The 17567-nt window shown below is 47.0% G+C and overlaps 1 protein-coding gene across 2 annotated transcripts in view; it reads left to right on the top strand.

Moving 5' to 3' along the window:
• The window catches only part of raver2 (ribonucleoprotein, PTB-binding 2), a 29249-nt gene extending 12318 nt beyond the window's left edge, over nt 1–16931 (top strand). The window contains exons 3-16 of one of the 2 annotated variants that reach the window (XM_066692251.1): nt 21–490; nt 3506–3697; nt 6347–6473; nt 6922–7007; nt 7377–7463; nt 8702–8813; nt 9387–9655; nt 11035–11146; nt 11300–11460; nt 12033–12131; nt 12233–12286; nt 12407–12529; nt 12721–12933; nt 13978–16931. In XM_066692251.1, the coding sequence (XP_066548348.1) occupies nt 21–490; nt 3506–3697; nt 6347–6473; nt 6922–7007; nt 7377–7463; nt 8702–8813; nt 9387–9655; nt 11035–11146; nt 11300–11460; nt 12033–12131; nt 12233–12286; nt 12407–12529; nt 12721–12933; nt 13978–14115 (2243 nt within the window). In that variant the 3' untranslated portion in view covers nt 14116–16931. The remainder of the gene's footprint in view (nt 1–20; nt 491–3505; nt 3698–6346; nt 6474–6921; nt 7008–7376; nt 7464–8701; nt 8814–9386; nt 9656–11034; nt 11147–11299; nt 11461–12032; nt 12132–12232; nt 12287–12406; nt 12530–12720; nt 12934–13977) is intronic. The other variant, XM_066692252.1, reaches the window with a different exon arrangement.
• Nucleotides 16932–17567: the final 636 nt, after the last annotated feature.

Below are 17567 nucleotides of genomic sequence, written 5' to 3'. Positions count from 1 at the left end.
ACCCCCGCTCTCTCTTGCAGCATTCGTGACCCTGCTGAACGGGGAGCAGGCCCAGGATGCCATCCGCACCTTCCACCAGACCTCGATCCGCGGCAAGGAGATCTCGGTGCAGCTGCAGCCCACGGACTCGCTCCTGTGCATCACCAACCTGCCGCACACCTTCACGGCGGCGCAGTTCGAGGAGCTGGTGCGCGCCTACGGCAACATCGAGCGCTGCTTCCTGGTGTACAGCGAACTCACGGGCCACTCCAAGGGCTACGGCTTTGTGGAGTACATGAAGAAGGACTCCGCCTCCAAGGCGCGCTCAGAACTTTTGGGCAAGCAGCAGGCCGAGCGGACGCTCATGGTCCAGTGGACCGACGTCAACCAGCTCACCGCCGACCACCTCCATTCCAAGTGCCTTTGCGTGGACAAGCTCCCAGCGGACTTCTGCGACACGGACGAGCTGGCGCAGACTTTCTCCGGGACGTACAAACCCGTCTTCTGCCAGGTGAGTGGCTGTACAATGTAGATGTGGGCGTGGAAACTTTTTCATTGCAATCTGCTGAAAGATGCGTGTAGTTTTTATAGTACGTCAGCTTTATTTTTCGATTTTTATTTGTGGTATAGCGCAGTACAAGTGATCGCCAGAAATTGAGCTGAGGGCGCCAGGTTAATCGAACGCCATTCGTCGTCACTCCGTGCTTAATTCGGAGTTCTAGAATCGGAGCCGGGGCGAACCTGGTCAAAGGTCAAAGGTCCGAGCCCCAGGCCCGGTGGGGTCCCCTGTGCACAGCTGGAGAACAGAGAAAACGGCTGCTTGCGCCCACCTCCGCCTCCGCTGAAGAGCCTGCTTCAAAGAGTGTTGCTTCTAATCCTCTTCCGCGCCGTCTGTGAGGCAGTATACATCTCTGAACCCCGGGGGTTTATGTTTGCGAGATGCTTCCCGGCGGCGTTTGGAAAGCCGCGGAAGTGGCCCGCCCCCCCCAGGTGCGGTGGGGTGATTCACTCGCTCTGAGCCGCGGTTCTTCGCAGCAGACGGCTTCGGACGATTAAGTGTGAGAGTGCAACTTCAGCGACTTCACTTCACCGGCACTCTGAGGAGTACAGTGCGCTGAGCATCTCTTGTACTGCCGCGGCAGCTCCTGAGCCTCTTTAAAGATGAGTCACATTGTTCTCTCTCGCAGAATTGGGGGTAACCAATGGTAACTGCAGTCACGTGATCGCCAAGGTTGCAGTTCTATTGTACGGCAGGATCGTTGCAGTAAGAGTGTTATATATAGTGAAATGTTTTATTTCCACCCTTTGCTCAGTTATAGTATTGGAGCTAAATAAACCAGATTATCTATGTTAAGCAAGAGAATAAAATCATTCATACGCATTTACATACGCATACAGATCCTTCGCTTCAAAGTCCAAAGGTTTTTTTATCTTAAGCATTAAAATTAAAACAAATTGCTAAAGGAGACAATCTGAGGCTGGTTAGTGTTTAGTTTGCCTTTGCAGAAGATCATAAAGTTTACAACCGAAGGGAGGCCTTTCAACCCACCGTGCTCGTTTGGTGCATGTTGATATGAACCAACCGAATTGGGTTTAATTAGCTCTGCAGTGTTAGAAACCAGACAGTCGTAACTCGTGTGAGGCTGCCTACCCGAGTCTGTCACCCGTCTCCCGTTAGCGTTTTATAGACACTGCCGCCTGACTCCACAGCGTCCATCTCTCAAGGTTTCCCTCTCAACCAGCAGCGTTGGAAACTTTCGGCAGAGAATAAACACTGGAAAGATTTCAGCTGGAGAAATAATCACTTGGTGAGAAACGCCATCAGGCACGGCAACTGCGGATTATTTTGGCACGGGTTCAACATTCTTCGCATCGGATACCTTTTGCGTGTGGTAAAGCAACACGGCTGCCCAGAGCAGATATTCATGCTTAACACTTACATGTTGGGGGGAAAATTGTCACAAATGTTTGTTTCCTGGAGATGGTGTGTATTTGATTGGCCTATTTTTAGTGTGGAGTCGTTACTGTGAGAGGTCACTGTATGTCAGACCTCAGATTTCACGGCTCTGAGACCCTGCAGGCCGCGTACCTTTCAGAACCATAAATATCGGCCCCGGTCTGTAGCTCAGAAATTAAATGTTGCATAAGTAACCTTGAGCAGATTTGCTTGTGTTCTCTGAGTAGGAAACGCATAATCACAGAATCTGAAGAGTAGTGTTGTGTGTGGAATGCATTTACAACCTTCTGATCTGCGAATTCTCCAGCTTGTGAAATTGGTTTCCTTAAGTTTTTGCATCCAGTGGTTTGGTTTTTTTTTTTTTTTTTTTTTTTTGCTTCTTGGCACTCAAGTTAACACTGAGCACTTTTTCTCAGCTATAAATAGTGCACAGTTCCATTTGTGGGCTTGCGTTATCCAGCAGCCAGAGATGAAATGGTGTTTCTCTCTCCCTCACTGTCTGTCGGAGAAGTGTTCAAGCTGCTGGGCTTCAGACGCTCTTGTCCTGCTATTGTTGTTTTTACGAGAATCTATCTGGTTTTATTTGCAAGATGAAATATTAGGCACCTGCTTGAATAAAGCGTTAACCCTATTCTGTGAATTTAATTTCCAGACAGAATGTTTGTATGCTTTCAAACACATTGATTTCATACTGAATTCAATCCAAAACCCACGCAAAAACAAGGAATGGTTTCACAGAGTGGTGAACAAAATGTTTTACTCCTGTTGACGGCCAATTGAGTCCCATTTCTGTCCCCCAGGATGACACTTGTGGTGGTATTTATTATCTGCTGCTCATGCAGTCATTGGGGAGCTCTCTGCTGCTTGGTGGCATTCAGTTACTATAATTTCGGGATTTTGATTCCCGTGGAGAGGCTAAATAACTGCATGGTAACATTTGAACATGAACAGAAATGGGCAATTAACGCACACGCTTTATTCCCGTCTTGTGTAACGTTGTCATTAAAGAGGCGACGGGGGTTACAGCCGTGACGTAGACCGCCGTTTAGCAGGGTCTGAGACGTACTGTGAGGGGAAAAGTTGGCTGCGAAAACCATCGTACTGCCATTCGGTGATGAGCGGGAGTAGCAATCTTTGTGTCACAGACGTGCAGATCAAGTGGTGGAGAGAGATGGCAGATGCTGGGGAAGGGGTTGGGGGGGGGCAGCTCAAATGCTTTGTTGCGTCAAATCTTCTTTAAAAAATGAAGTCTGCGGTTTCGCTTCAGTGCCGTCGTGCTTTTTTAAAATGCTGTTCCCAGAGCATGAATTCCTGGCCACCAACCGAATCATTTTCACACGTTTACATTAGGAATAAATCTCAGCAGGACTGTATGATTGTATAAGGAGCTTCCCAGCGGCTCCTTCCTGCGTCCCTCTGACTTACAAACGCACCGTTCACTGAGCGCACCCACGGCAACATGTGCTTATTAATTATAGTGTTATTAACGCTGTGCTGACGCGGGAGGTGTGTGTGTCGGCCTGCACGTGATCGTCCCCCTCACTCCCTCACTTTCTCGCCCCCCTTCAGCTCGCTCAGGATGAAGGGAGTCCCGTCCGGGGCTTTGCGGTCCTCGAGTACGAGACGGCCGAGGAGGCGGAGGCCGTCCTGACAGAGATGGACAGGCAGGTGATCGGCGGAAATGAAGTGCGGGTTTCCTTCTGCACCCCCGGGACCTCGGGCAGGAGCACGCTGGCGGCATTGATCGCTGCGCAGGGAGTGGTAAGTGGTGCGAGGGGTTTGACCCAACGGGGGGGGTCTTACGGGGAGGGAGTTGGTTTGGGTTTGTCCACGTTGAGGACGGGGTGGATTTCAATGCAATTGCCAGCTTCGACTTGACTTCCATACCTGTCCATCTCTAACCAGGTACATTTAATTTGTGTCGGCCCAGATGTGAAAACAAAACTGCCCTTCCCTGGTACTTGGTTTAGTGGTAATCCATAGATGGAAAATGAAGGCGGCTAACTGTACCAGGCAGCATATCGTTGCCAATTGATTAATTTGCACCAACCACTTGTGAGTGCATATTGGCAATCCTGAATTATCCAAGCAGCGGCACCCATTCAGCCACAGTTGAAGGGCAACTTCTGCGACGTCTGGGTCCTCTGCTTTGACTGGAATCCTTTTATAATCCAGACAAAATGCCATGAAGCGTCTGATGGAAAAGATAAAAGCACAGATCATCAGACGCTGTTAAACTATAAAAAAAACTGGTTTCGGTCCGTCAGGAGCTGTGCAGGTAGATTGAATTCAGAACAGGGAAGTGCAAGGCAAAGTGAGGACAGGCTCGTTTTTCTTGAAACGTGAAAATAAAACTTCATATTTTCTCGCTTTCTTCCTGTTATGCGCTAGTGAGCGTGCAGTGTAGAACGGAGCGCTTTCACAATGCACAGACGCTTGCCTACACGTCAGATCGCAGATATTAATAAACTTCACATTTGTTAGGATTTCAGATTCACAGTCTGCATGTTGTTTCACAAATGGAAATGAAAATCAGTTGTTTTGCAGCCAGTGGGCGGTGGCAGATCGGTGTGCTGTCAGGAATGAGCTGGTGTGTGCCAAACTGGAATTCTTGTAGGGGGTGCGGGGAATCGCAAACATTTCTCTTATTAAACGACTCCTGCCAGGATCACCTGGGTCTGCACTCGGGTTTCTCGCTATCAGCCGAGATTTTTTTTCAGGTTTCTAAATGGCAAGCGCAGGTGGGCCGCGGGTTAAGGTTAATTAGGTTTGCCTTTTTAGCTTTTAAAGGTAGAGAAATAAATGTAATCCCATATAAGCTGTACTCTAACGGATTTTGGGTAAAAGCAGGGCTACCGTCGTGCAGACAACTCCGTAGAACCGCAACCTCTCGCAAGCAACACGGCAAAAGTTCACTGTATTGTCGCCGCTAATGAGAATCGACCGTAATGGGAAGAAAGAACATGTTCTCTCATTGCGAGGGACTTTCCCCGTATGCAGTCTGCAGCCGGGTGGGCAGATGCAATGCTTTTAAAGAAAGAAAGTAGCAGAAACGCTTGGTTAGACCTAAAGGAACTAAAGATCAGTTGGTACTTATTTTTAGCAAGATTCAGGAAAATGAGAACACAGGTTTGTTCTCAGCGTGGTTCTGAGAAGTGGGAGGGGAGATAAAAGCACAAGGCTTGTGCTCTCGCCGTCCTGACCTTTCAGTTTGTGAAACTGACCGTAAACGGGAGAGCAGATGGACTTTTTCTTGTGGTCTGACCGCCGTAGCTGGAGGTGATGCACGGCCGTCCAAATCGATTGATGCCCACAGACGTTTTCCGTGAGTTGCTTCCCTTTGAAGAGACAGTTGCTTGCAGTCTCTTCAAAGGGAAGCAACTCGTGAAAAATGCATGTTTGCGTCAAAACATGCGCCTCTTTCAAGAGCAGACGCCGAGAACTGGCGTTATTTGACCACAATCCTAACGACTGAGCAAAGGCAGCACAACGCCCAAATCGAGTGCGTCGAGGCTTCAGTCCCTATATGCCCAGAGCGCGATGACGCGGTTCTTTATCCCCGCTTGTCACACGCACTCCTGGTGGGATGCGATTCGAAGCGACAGCGGCTGGGATGTGCAGAATTGATCCCTGACAATATTTATATTCTTCCCCGCAGCAACTTCATTACAGTTTACTGGAGAGCTGTTGATTCTCTGTACCAGATGGATACTTCGCTGTAAACAGGCGGCTGGTCTTGGGCGTCTGACAAAAATGCCCTAATGAGGCGAGATGGAGAGAGATCCAGCAAGAGTGCGCGCTCAGTCTGCACAATTCAGTGTGACCTGATGGGCAGTTTGTGTTTGTGTGGCCATGAATGTTTACTGAAATAATATTTTGTAAGGTTTATTGCAAAAGTGCATGAAGTCACATTGTGGTTTTTGAAGGCGGTATTAATTTGAAGTGCGTACCTTTTAATGAGTTTTAAGGTTATTTATAGACCTGTAAAATCTTCATTTTCCAATTAAAGGCAAACTAAAAGCTTCTCCTTCTGCAGTTCATCCTCCTGTTGCCAGTAATATAATAAATTGGCAAGTCTATTAAATTGATCTCTGTTAGAGTTTAGGTTTCCTGTTGCTAAATATATTGACTGTGGAATTGGAAAGATGGGATTGCAAGGTTTTAGCTTAGTGTTTAGTTGTATTTGTCTATATATGCTGGCACCACTCGCACAAATACTGTGTGTTTGATTACCACAAGTCTGAAATAAGGTAGGAACTAATGTTTACGGCCTGCTTTCGGCGTTCCATAAAGTCATTCATCTTCTGCTGGTTCCACTGGATGCCCCAGTTTTGGATTTTGTGCAGATGCGGTTTTAGTGATTTCAGAATCGTCTGTTTAAAAATTCGAGTGGTTCTGTTGCTTTCCTAGATGTCAAACAACAAGAAGGGCCTTCTTCCAGAGCCCAGCCTGGCTCAGCTGATGAGCAGTATGAGTAATCCTGCTGCTCTGCAAGTGTTGCTGAGACCCTACCAGACCGGGACGGGCAAACGTGGAGGTAAGGGGCGCCGAGAATCGTGGATAACATCCCTAAAAACTGTGAAACTGTCACGCCCCTAGTTCCCATCATGGATGCAGGTGTCTGTATGTCGATCTAGCGCACTTGAATATAAACAGACATTTCATAATCATCAAATCTCACAGCGATAGTATTTGAGTGCCTAATCATCTTTTAAATTGATCTTTTTGGTCATTAGGAGAACAGATTAGGGGAAGGCGTTTAGAGGATGCCTTCAAGGAGTAGCACGCCAACAACGACTGCTAAATATAGTGTTTTTGATTAAACACTAAAGTTTTAGATGTCTTAAATGTGTATCTATATCCAGAGTAGTTTGTAAGGAGAACAATAACCAAGTTCCAGAATGTATATCCTAGATTACGCTCTCCCTTTTCAGCTCGTTTTTTTGCAACAGTTTCATATTTGTTTGCTCTCGTTTCTCCCCCAGGGAAGTTCGGCCACCCTCAGGGTCTACCCTTCCTGCATGGCTCCCCCCTCACCACGGCGCTGTTGCAGCTCAGCAAAGTCCAGCAGGTAGGACCCCCGTCCCCCGGTGCCAACCTCCACCCGTCCTGTCTCGGCGCCCCAGGGGATTGGCATGGACGACTCTGGGCCGCCCGCAGTTCTCCGCCCATGTTGCACGCTTCACGATTTTCCCCACCGAACCCCCTCATCTCTCTCCCACGGCATATTCCCCCTCATTTCCATCCGTGTTGTATACGTGACCTCGTCAACGGCAGTGATTTGCTTAACTAGGCGTTTTTCCTCGTTGTTTTCAGTTCCTAAGCGCTCTGTTTCCGGTGACTTGTGTTCGCCCAGCCTGTTTAAGAACTGAAAAACAATCGGATTTGATCAGATCTCTATAAATCCATCTCTCTTTTTGTACATCATATTCTTTTCCAGACTGCCATGCTGGGAAATGGTCTAGTACTACAGAATCTTTTGCGAATGCAGCAGCTTCTTCAAATCAAAGAAAAACCCCTAAGCAATGTGAGTACTGCTGGTTCATGCATTGTTGACCAAAAGTATTGATGTGGAATCGAAATAGATCCGAAAATTACGTTTTTTTGTTGTCGTTTTGTCATCATTGCATGCGTTCGTCTAAATTTCCACGTCGGTCCTGACCTGTTCTAGAAAGGAGAACAGGTCAAACGTTCTCTTGTGATGCGATTTGGGGGCGGAAACGCTGAGCGGCTCTGTGTGCGTTTTCAGTTTAATTATTCTGTTTTGTTGGCGCGGCTTCAGCAGAGCTATTCAGTGCGTGCTTTTAAGTAGGGGAGCGACCGCAGAGATGATGTGCGAGAGGCGGCATAAGAGACCGTTTGAAGGAGCCCCTCTGGAGTCAGGTGTCATCGTGCTTTTGTGACTCGGGCTTTTGTGACTTGGCACTCGGTTTTTCAGGCTCGAGCTTAAAAGGATGGTGCGGACAAAAGAGCGTGGCTTCTTGCGTTGGGTAGAGTGAGTGAGAAGTGAGGCCGTGCCACTTTCATTTCAATAAAAATAAAAGAACTGCTCTGTGTGCTCAATTTCTCTTGTATTTTATTCCATGTAGAACAGACAGTCCTGCGAAAATGATCTTTTTTTTTTTTTTTTTTTATAAATGCACTTCATTGAATTATTTCGAATGCATGCGTCGTCGACACATCTGTGCTTTTAATTCTGCTGCACGACTCCCAGATAATTGCATTATTTAAAGTTATCTGGCCAAAATCTAGAACTTCTGTGTGACAAGCTGTACTGTATAGAAATACTCTTATTATCTGTACCATCTAGTGCGCTTCTCTCCAATTCCTTTCTCCCTGGATGTATTCACTGTCAATAGCCTGCTGTTAAGAACATAGTGTCCAATCGAGAGGAGGCCATTCACCCCATCGTGCTCGTCTGGTGTCCATTAATAACTAAGTGATCAAGGATCCTATCCAGTCTGTTTTTGAATGTTCCCAAATTGTCTCTTCAGCCACATCGCTGGGGAGTTTGTTCAGATTGTGACGCCTCTCTGTGTGAAGAAGTGTCTCCTGTTTTCTGTCTTGAATGCCTTGAAGCCCAATTTCCATTTGTGTCCCGGGTGCGTGTGTCCCTGCTGATCTGGAAAAGCTCCTCTGGTTTGATGTGCTTGATGCCTTTCATGATTTTGAAGACTTGGATCAAGTCCCCACTAGTCTCCCGTTGTGCGTTGTTGTCCGCGTTTTCCCTGCTCTAACGTGCTTCCCCATGGGCGTGTCTTCCAGGTGCCCAGTCTGCTCGGAGACCCTTCCAGAGTGCTGCTCCAGAAGGCCATGGGGCTGCGGGCGGCCGGGTCCATGGCGATGGGCAAGGGGCTGCTGGGAGACTCCCCTAACGGTACGATTCTTTACCCGGGCGGCAGGGGGGATGCAAGCGCAAATCGGGAAGTGGTCGCTGCTATCAAGGGGATCTGTATTTGTGAGATGTGAATCTATCAAAGCTTCAGAATGTGTTGTTTTTACCGTCTGTGTCCGAGTAATGAAGGGAAATGAACACTCTCTGCCAGAAATAGAAGGTCATTCATCAAAGATAATAAATTAAATCCCCGAGGTGCTCTGAAACCGTATAGTCTCCCCGGTCGTACAGAGGGAACTGGCAGAGTGCTCGTCTGTGCCTTGTGCGACGCTCAGATGTGTTGGTTTTACAAGCTGTGAAACGCTGATCTGTCTCTCAGCGAGTGGATCTAATGTGCAAAATTATTCACTGTGTGTATGTCAGTCGTTAACATTTATTGGAATCATTTTAAAATAAAGATATGCGATACTGATCTTTGACAGTTTTTATGATTGTAAAGTGATTTGAAGTGGCCAGAGAGAACTCAGACTAGTGTGCACCTGTAGAAATTGGTCTGTGTGTCGATGCGGCGGCGCTCTGAGCAGAGGTTGTGTGTTTTTTTGTTTTTTTTCACAGGACCGTCCTCCGAGGCAGCACAGACGTCCTCTCAGGCCTCGGGTGTAACGGCCGGCATGCTGTCCTACATGCCCGGCAGGCAGCACCTGGGCCAGCAGGCGGGCGGGGAGCAGAACGGCGCCGGCGAGAAGCCGGCGGGCGCGGCGGTCGGCACGTCTCCCATGGGACAGAGCTACCTGCAGGGCATGGGCAACCCCATGATGGGCGCGCTGCTCGCTGGAGCCGCACAGAAGCAGCAAGGGAGCGGGGAGAACAGCTCTGCCGGGGGGGTGAGGAGTGTGTTGTTGTTTCAGAGCAGGTTCATTCCATTGTGTGTTTGTGTTTCCATATCCTTTGAAAATAAATACATAAACCTCTGTATAGATATACAGACGGGTGACAAATTTAAAGGAAAAACCTGATTAAATGAGTGGAGGAACATAGCGAACAGGTGTACTGCATGACATAATTAAGCAATTAACATCCTATCAGGCTCTGTGGCATGTATAGAAAATGCTGAGTAGCCTAGTCGATCTCGATTTTGGATCAAGATGGCAAGAGGAAAGGATCTGAGTGACTGTGAAAGAGGGGTCATTATTGGGGCACGAATGGCAGGAGCTTCAGTCACACAGACGCTCAACTGACTCGTGTCAGTGGACGAGTGCATGTGTGGCAACGCCAAGAGAACAGGACAGGCCTGACTGCTGGACCCCTACAGTGAGGGGGTCAGGAGGCTCTGTTATGCTGTGGGGGAATTCCTGGCATGGTTTGGGTCCACTTGTCCCCTTAGAGGCAATGGGTCACTGCAAATCATGACGGTTACTCTGAGTGATCACCTTTATCCTGTGGTGACACATTTCTCTCCTGATGGGAGTGGTCTCTTCCAGGATGACAATGCCCCATCCACAGGGCAGGAGGTCTCACTGAATGGTGTGATGAGTATGAAAATGATGTGAATCATATGCTATGGCCTTCGCAGTCACCAGATCTCAACCCAATTGAACACCTATGGGAGATTGTGGACCGACGTGTTAGACAGCGCTCTCCACTACCATCATCAAAACCCCAAATGAGGGAATATCTTTTGGAAGAATGGTGTTCATCCCTCCAGTAGAGTCCAGAGACCAGTCCAGTCCAGAGAAGCTGTTCTGGCAGCTCATGGTACCCAACACCTCAGTGAGACACTTTGTTGGTTTTTCTTTTGTCACGCGTCTGTGTATTATTGGTTATAATGGACTTTTCTAGTAGCTGTAAGTGTGGTGGCAGTTTGTACTGGAGTCATTGTGTTACGCTCACAGATGTAGGAAACTGGGTTTGGCTGCTGATTTACATCCACGCCTGTCAAGATGTTTACAGGAGAGAGGTCTTGGGCTGTTTGGAGTTTGAAATTAATCTGTGATATTGATAATGTATCCGGCTTGGTTTCAAACCCTTTAATATTATAGTATCCTAGCTTCAATTGGAAATGTATTCTGCATACTTCTTATTGTTCTCTGTTCTTAGCCGGTTTGTGTGAGGAATTCGAGGCCTAATTGTGCATTCGGCTGCACTGGGGGGAGCAGATTTCCCAGAAGAGGCTTTTTAATTAAAGAAATCCAGTGTACACGCGTGTTTGATGCAGGTGTGAGCGAGAGAGAGAGAGAGGTAAAGAAACCATCTATTTTTATAGACTCAAACTGGCGGCCAGACATCTCTGCTGGGGGAGCCGCCGAAGGAGCTGAAATTGCCTTCGAACCCTTATCTGAACTTGGCCAGCGTGCTTCCAGGCATGGTCCTACAAGGTGAGAGCGAGAGAGAGAGAGAGAGTTTGATTTAATGTCTTTCAGATGTAATTAAACTCTGCCCGTTTAATTATCAGTGGAATACAAAAACCGAAGTACGGCAACTATTCCGAACGAAACACTCATCCCTTCTCTCTCCTTCTCCTCTCCCAGCGGCCGGTCCACCCAGCGCCAAACCCCAGGCAGTGCAGCAGCAGAGCGCGGTCTATGGGGGGGCTATGTCACAGTCCGCCTCGCAGACCCCCTCTCAGACCGCCCAGTACCCCACGGACAGCCAGAGCGATTACTCCCAGCAGTACGGACAGTACTCGCAGGTATTGCGTCCTATTGCTCGACTTCTGCTGGTTTTATGTTTCTCTGCGTGGCTCAGGATTGGTTTGAACCTGACGTAGATATTGATTGGTTTCCTTCTCTGGGATTTTCTGGTGGATTTCTTATGCTTAAATTCCCCATCTCTCTGATATAAATGTATTTTCCCCCGTTTCTCGGAGGACTCCCGTGCTTTAATCCTCTCAGATCCGTGGTGTGTAAATGAGCCGCATGTGACGGAAGACTCGGACTTGGCTTCTCTCTATCTCTTCCCATCTGCTCCCTGACGCCCCCGCATTCACCGCCCCCAGTTGCGTCACACATCCTGAACTCGGACTCTCTCTCTCTCTCTCTGCCCCTCTCTCTGCCCCTCTCTCTGCCTGCCTCCCTCTCTGTCCCTGCCTCTCATCGCCTCTGTGGGGTTGAATATCAATCCGTATGTCGCAGCGCCGTATCTACAGAGCGCCTGCCGTACATGGCAGCTGTTGGTTGTTCATTGTGTTTGTGGACGATGACCGCAGTCCCGTCCCGTCCCCCCAACCCCCTGTGACCCTGGTCCCGCTCTCCTTCCCCGCAGGAGGCCATGCAGCAGTGGTACCAGCACTACCAAGCACAGGACTACACCAGTGCCGCCCACGAGACGGGCGTGGCCGAGTACGGCAAGGAGCACGCGCAGGTGAGTCCCGCCGGCCTCCGCAGTGCCCGTTAGAAGCGTTTGGGCCTCCTGCCGGGGGGGGAGACACTCACGTCTTGTTTTTGTCTTTTTTTCTGCTCAAGATGTCTGCCTACGCACAGCCCGCGTCCAGCGCCTCCGAGACCTACTACAGCCAGGTGACGTTGAATTGACTGTTTTAACCGATCCGGTTTCACTTTAGTTTGAACTGTTTTTTTTTTTTTTTTCCTGTCCTATTTTTTAAAACTGATTTCTTTTCATTCTGCTTCTGTTGACAGGGAACTGCCGCCACGTCCTACGGAGATTATAACTCTTACATGCAAGCTGTCTCTCAGTACTATTCTCAGACGCAGATGTCTCAGGCAGCTTTGCAGTCCTACCAGCACAGAGACGCCAGCAAGGTAAGGAGAGAGCCCCCGAGTGGCGGCGAGTTCTCGCTTTTTAATTAATGAAAACGGGGATGTGGCGGCGCGTGCTGCGAGCCTGCAGCCGTGCCACACATTAGACCACCAGCGCGTGTTCTTGTGAAACTTGTTTTTCTAATTTATTATTTTCTCGAGCTGAGATTCTGATCATGTTTCGTGCTTCTCAGGAGGTCGATATGACAAAGTCCTCGGTGCACTCGGCCAGCAACGGCAGCGCCCAGACAATGCACCAGGCCGGGGCGGTGCCGGGCTACATGATGTCCGGGTACATGACGGGGCAGCAGGGGGCAACTAGTGCTGCCGCTGCCGCTGCCGCCGCCGCCGCTGCCGCCGCATCTCAGTCCGCACAGAACGCCGCCGACTGGAACAACTACTATTATGTAAGTGTCTCATAACAAAAAATACTACAGAGGGCAGGAGGCCCTGGTGAAGGTGTTGTGGCTCAAATGCCCCGTCCAGGGACACGAGCTGGACTGCCAGCCGTGAGGCGTGCGGCTGAACGGACTTAATCCTACGTTATGTAAACATTAGAAATATGTACGTTGGCCATTTTGAATGAATCACATTTTTCCTAAGTGTTTATTAGTCACTTTCATGCTGGTGACTGGTGTCCCTTTGAATGTAAACTCGTAGGGGTTGATGGTTTAAACTCAGTGTGTAAAAGAGGATTCGGTGTATTGATATCAGATTGATAGTGTATATTTGTATGTGTGGGTACCTCCCCATTCATGCACCTACACTTTCTACGGCCTTTAAAGTTGAATTCTGTTTTTTCTTTTCATGATTTAAATGTATTCTTGGTGCTGAATGTGTTTTCTGAAACGTTGTAGCTGAAATGTGCGGAACAGTTCTAAGTTCTGCAACTGAGGGACTATAAACCGTGAAACAGGAATTAAATGTATAGTTTAAATAACACTTTATAAGGGGTGTATTAGAGACGCAGGTTCCTATTGTCACACACGGCTCTAGTTTACAGGCAGTTCAGGCCGAGGAGGTTTCATTTATTTAAACTTTTTGTGCTGACCAGCAGGAATTGAAGGCCAGCTTTGCTCCTAATGCTACTCAAACGAGCTAAAAATGGGACCTTCTTCTTACAGAAAACAAGCTTCTTATATATTTATACATATCTTTGAAATGCAAGATTGTGACTCCTGCCCCTGTGGAATGTTCATACCTGCTCTCACGGAATACACAGAATTGTTGTGACATGGTTGTGGGTCGTTAAACAGTTGAAAACCTGTCCCTTCAAAGCTAAATTGGGAGCAGACCTGCATCCGGGGTCCCAGAACCCCTTTAGATGTGACATGTGCATCCAGCAAGCCTTCCCATTGGCTGAGAGGAGGCGCTTTCGGTCTCGCACTCCTGTGTCCTGTCTCTTAGTCCCGTCTCTCTCTCTCTCTCTCTCTCTCTCTCTGTCTGTGAAGAACCAGTCCAGGGGTCAGAAGCGCGAGTTCTCTCAGCTGCCGTCTCAGGACACGCCTGCCGACGGGGGGTACGTCGGGCAGCACTCCCAGGGTCTGGGGGGGCAGTACGCGGACTATTACAAAAAGAAGAGGATCTAGGGATCCCGAGAGTGCCCCGGACCTCTGATCCTGTCGTCCCCCCCAACCCCAGTGCTTCTGGTACCTCCACTGCTGTCGCTGATGTTTTTGTCCATGCCTTAACTTTGAACTGTTTTCACTTCTCAGTTGATGTTTAAATATTTTTTCCTGTTAAAAAAAAAAAAAAAAAAAAAAAAGAGGAATAAAAAAAAAAAACTGTACATTATAAAAATGTATAACTACTTTTGTATTTGCATTCACGCAGGTCTTACTGCGGGTTACGTATCGTCGGCTGTTTTGTAAAAGGGGCTTTTATTGAGATGCTGGATTGAAGAGGAGAATGAACTCAACCCTGGTTCAGTTTCTAGTTTTAACTTTAAAAAACAATGTAAAGAACATCCTTAGCGTTTTTGGTGAAACCGATTTTTACTTTGGAGGAATTTTAGCGAACTTTAGTTTTGCGGTCACTTTTTAAATATAGGAGTCGATTAGCCATGTGAACAGTACTCTGCTGCTCGATATGATTGACCGGAGTCAGTGGGACGGTCGCCCCGATTCCGGGAACAAAGCTTTTCTCCGCCCAAGGACGGGAAGACCCTCCTCGGGCTGGACGGCCGTGTCAAACAATCAATGCAATAATGTTTGGCGGCACGTTTCGGTGCCCCGGATGACTTTTGCTGTAGTTCTAGAATCTTGTCTCCTGTTCTTCTTACAGTCGCCCTCGGTGTTGGCGGCCGGGTTCGAGTTCTGTACCGCGTCGGGCTTGTGTTCGTGCGCTTTTTGGAGTGTGGGGACGCACAAGCGTGTGTCAAAATAGTCTGGCGAGGCCAGTGAGGGAGGAGTCGTCTTGCACTACCGTTCTGGGGGGTTATTCGGAACGTTTTTATGTTCTTTCTTGGGAATGATGTGTGTGGTGGAAGATGTTGTGCTTGCTCATCACTCCGCCCGTGTTGTTTTTGACACCAAGGCAATATTAATCACGGCTCGTATTCAGGGTATGAAAGCTTAGCAGCGATTCAATTTTCTCTCTCTCCCGACACTCGCACTCTCCAGGGATGAAGCGAATGATTTTTTTTATTTTTATTTTATTTTTTTTTATAATATAAATCCACCAGTCGCGTGAGGGATCGGCCACGCGAGATCCACATCTGCCCGTAGGATCGCACTGGAGAGCGTTTTGTTTTAATAAGCTTCGGAATAAAACCACTAACAAATAATTCAGCAACCTGATGTTATGAAATGGGCAAGATTTTTGTTTTTATTCGTTCAATATAAGTGTTGCTAATCGCTTACAATGCCTTTGTCCAAGTATCTTTTTTCTGTTTTTCTTCAAGCCTTAAAGGCAATAATTGCAGCCCTGCATATCTGTAGTGGAAGCTGTAAATAAAATGCAAATGTAATTTTTGACGAGTTCTATTGTAATAAGATTTTTTTTCTAATGCAGACTGGTGTCTTGCAGGAATTCAGGAATTTAAAGCGGATGTATTGAAGCCAATAAAGCCATTTTGGGGCGAAAACCCTCACTAACCTTATCTTGAGCACTAAATCACCATCTTGGGTGTCCATTAGTTTCGATTATCGCAGGTAGATCTGACGCGTGGGGTTGTTTTTCGGACTGGTCAGTTTGTGAGTGTCTAGCTTTCTCTTACAGTGTCTTGTTTTACCGTCTTGTTGTGTTACTATATAAGGCGAACCAAACTGAGCCACCACAATTCATTTATTTTAAATTTTTTGTATCCTAGTTTTTAAATTTTCATATTGTTTTGCTGTGATTTTAGTCCTTTTAGTTTTACAGACATCTGCATCAAAATCGGCATCCGTGTCCCGATCGAGGTGGTAATTAACCTCCAAGTAATCTCCCTCGTCACAAAGCGTTCAGATCCGGAACCTCTTCGGTATCTGATATTTCGTCGCCATCTCGGATCGGGTCTCTGTTTTGTGACGAGGCTTGCTTTTTTGTTGGTATAGACGATTTTAACGCTGACCTAGTGCGTACGAGAGTGGGCTCACGGCAGGGTTTTATCATGCGTCGTGTTTCGATTCATGTGTTTCTGCTTGTTGTTGACCAGGTGCATTATGGGAGATATATTTAAAACCCAGCCTAGGCGCCCTCCGATGTCACTGAATGAGCAATCCTGTAGATGTCTGTATTTCCTCCTACGAAATTTGCGATGTTCAAACCCATTTTGCTTGGGACAAGACCATAAATGTCTCTAGAATTCTATTTACGCTAATTGTATTTTGACTGAAAACTGATTTTTTTTTTTTTTGCAAGATGTTTTTGTTTGACCGTATTTGTCTAGATTTTTCTGACCTGAGATTTAAGATTTTTGCAATATTTTATATTTCCAAATCTGTGGATATTGCTTTACTGTGAATAAGCTATTTTTTAGCCGCAATTGGACTTCAGCATGCAGACGATTTACCGCTGTAATATAAAATTGAAGAATGTTTTCCATAGTGGATATTATTACACTTTTAATTTGAACACAATTTAATTTATTTTAATTCTCTGTATTTATGTACTTTTTTCACCACTCATCTTTTGTTCCCTTTCTCACTCCACTGAAATGATTTTTGAACTGAAGGAATTGTCTTTTACATTCCAAAATAATAAATGTTTGACTGAAACTCGCCAGCCAGCAACACATACTTCTGTTTTAATTGTTTTTATTCCAACCTGCTCCGGTCTATCTCTGATGCATCTTTTGACGCATCGTGGTTTCTTTTGTAGAGAACTTGTTCAGAAGGAATAAACCACAGTCTTGACGGAGATCTGACTTGGGCTGAATTCCTGCTTTTTCTTCCTTCCCATAATAAAATTCACGGTGTCCGTATTCTTTGCCGAGTCTTGCTTTGTCACTTTTTTTATTACTCGGATACTAAGTCTTGTCAAGTGTGTGGAAAGGAGAATACATTTTCATCTTAAAATTTAAATTAGTGTTCGTGTCTAGATGTTTTCTGATCAGATTGTGAACTGGTGTACGTTTAAGACTTGCGTCAGTCTGTGAATTGATGTTCCTAGTTTATTGTCGTTTAGTGTTCAGCCTGGTTATTTAAAGTGCTCTTGATTTTAATATATAAAATAATGTTCCATGTATGGCCCCCTTAGGAGACCGTTGCACAAATCCAGTGTGTATTTGAGTTGAGACACCTGCAGGACGTTCAATATTAAAAATATATTTTGCTCGGGGCACCGCTTGAACGTATCGAAATGTCAAGACACACAGAGAGGCGTCACAATCTGAACAAACTCCCCAGTGATGTGGCTGAAGAGACAATTTGGGAACATTCAAAAACAGACTGGATAGGATCCTTGATCACTTAGTTATTAATGGACACCAGATGAGCATGATGGGGTGAATGGGCTCCTCTGGATTGGACACTTTATCTTGGGGGGGGGGGGGTGCTTCTGCCTTCCAACAGTGAAACCAATTGGAAGAGGCATGAGAGGTGTGGCCAGAAGTAGAGCC

Source organism: Amia ocellicauda, chromosome 19 (assembly GCF_036373705.1).
Source record: "Amia ocellicauda isolate fAmiCal2 chromosome 19, fAmiCal2.hap1, whole genome shotgun sequence".
Taxonomy (NCBI): domain Eukaryota; kingdom Metazoa; phylum Chordata; class Actinopteri; order Amiiformes; family Amiidae; genus Amia; species Amia ocellicauda.
The sequence above is the reverse complement of the archived record's forward strand: the minus strand, read 5'-3'. Positions and strand labels throughout refer to the sequence as shown.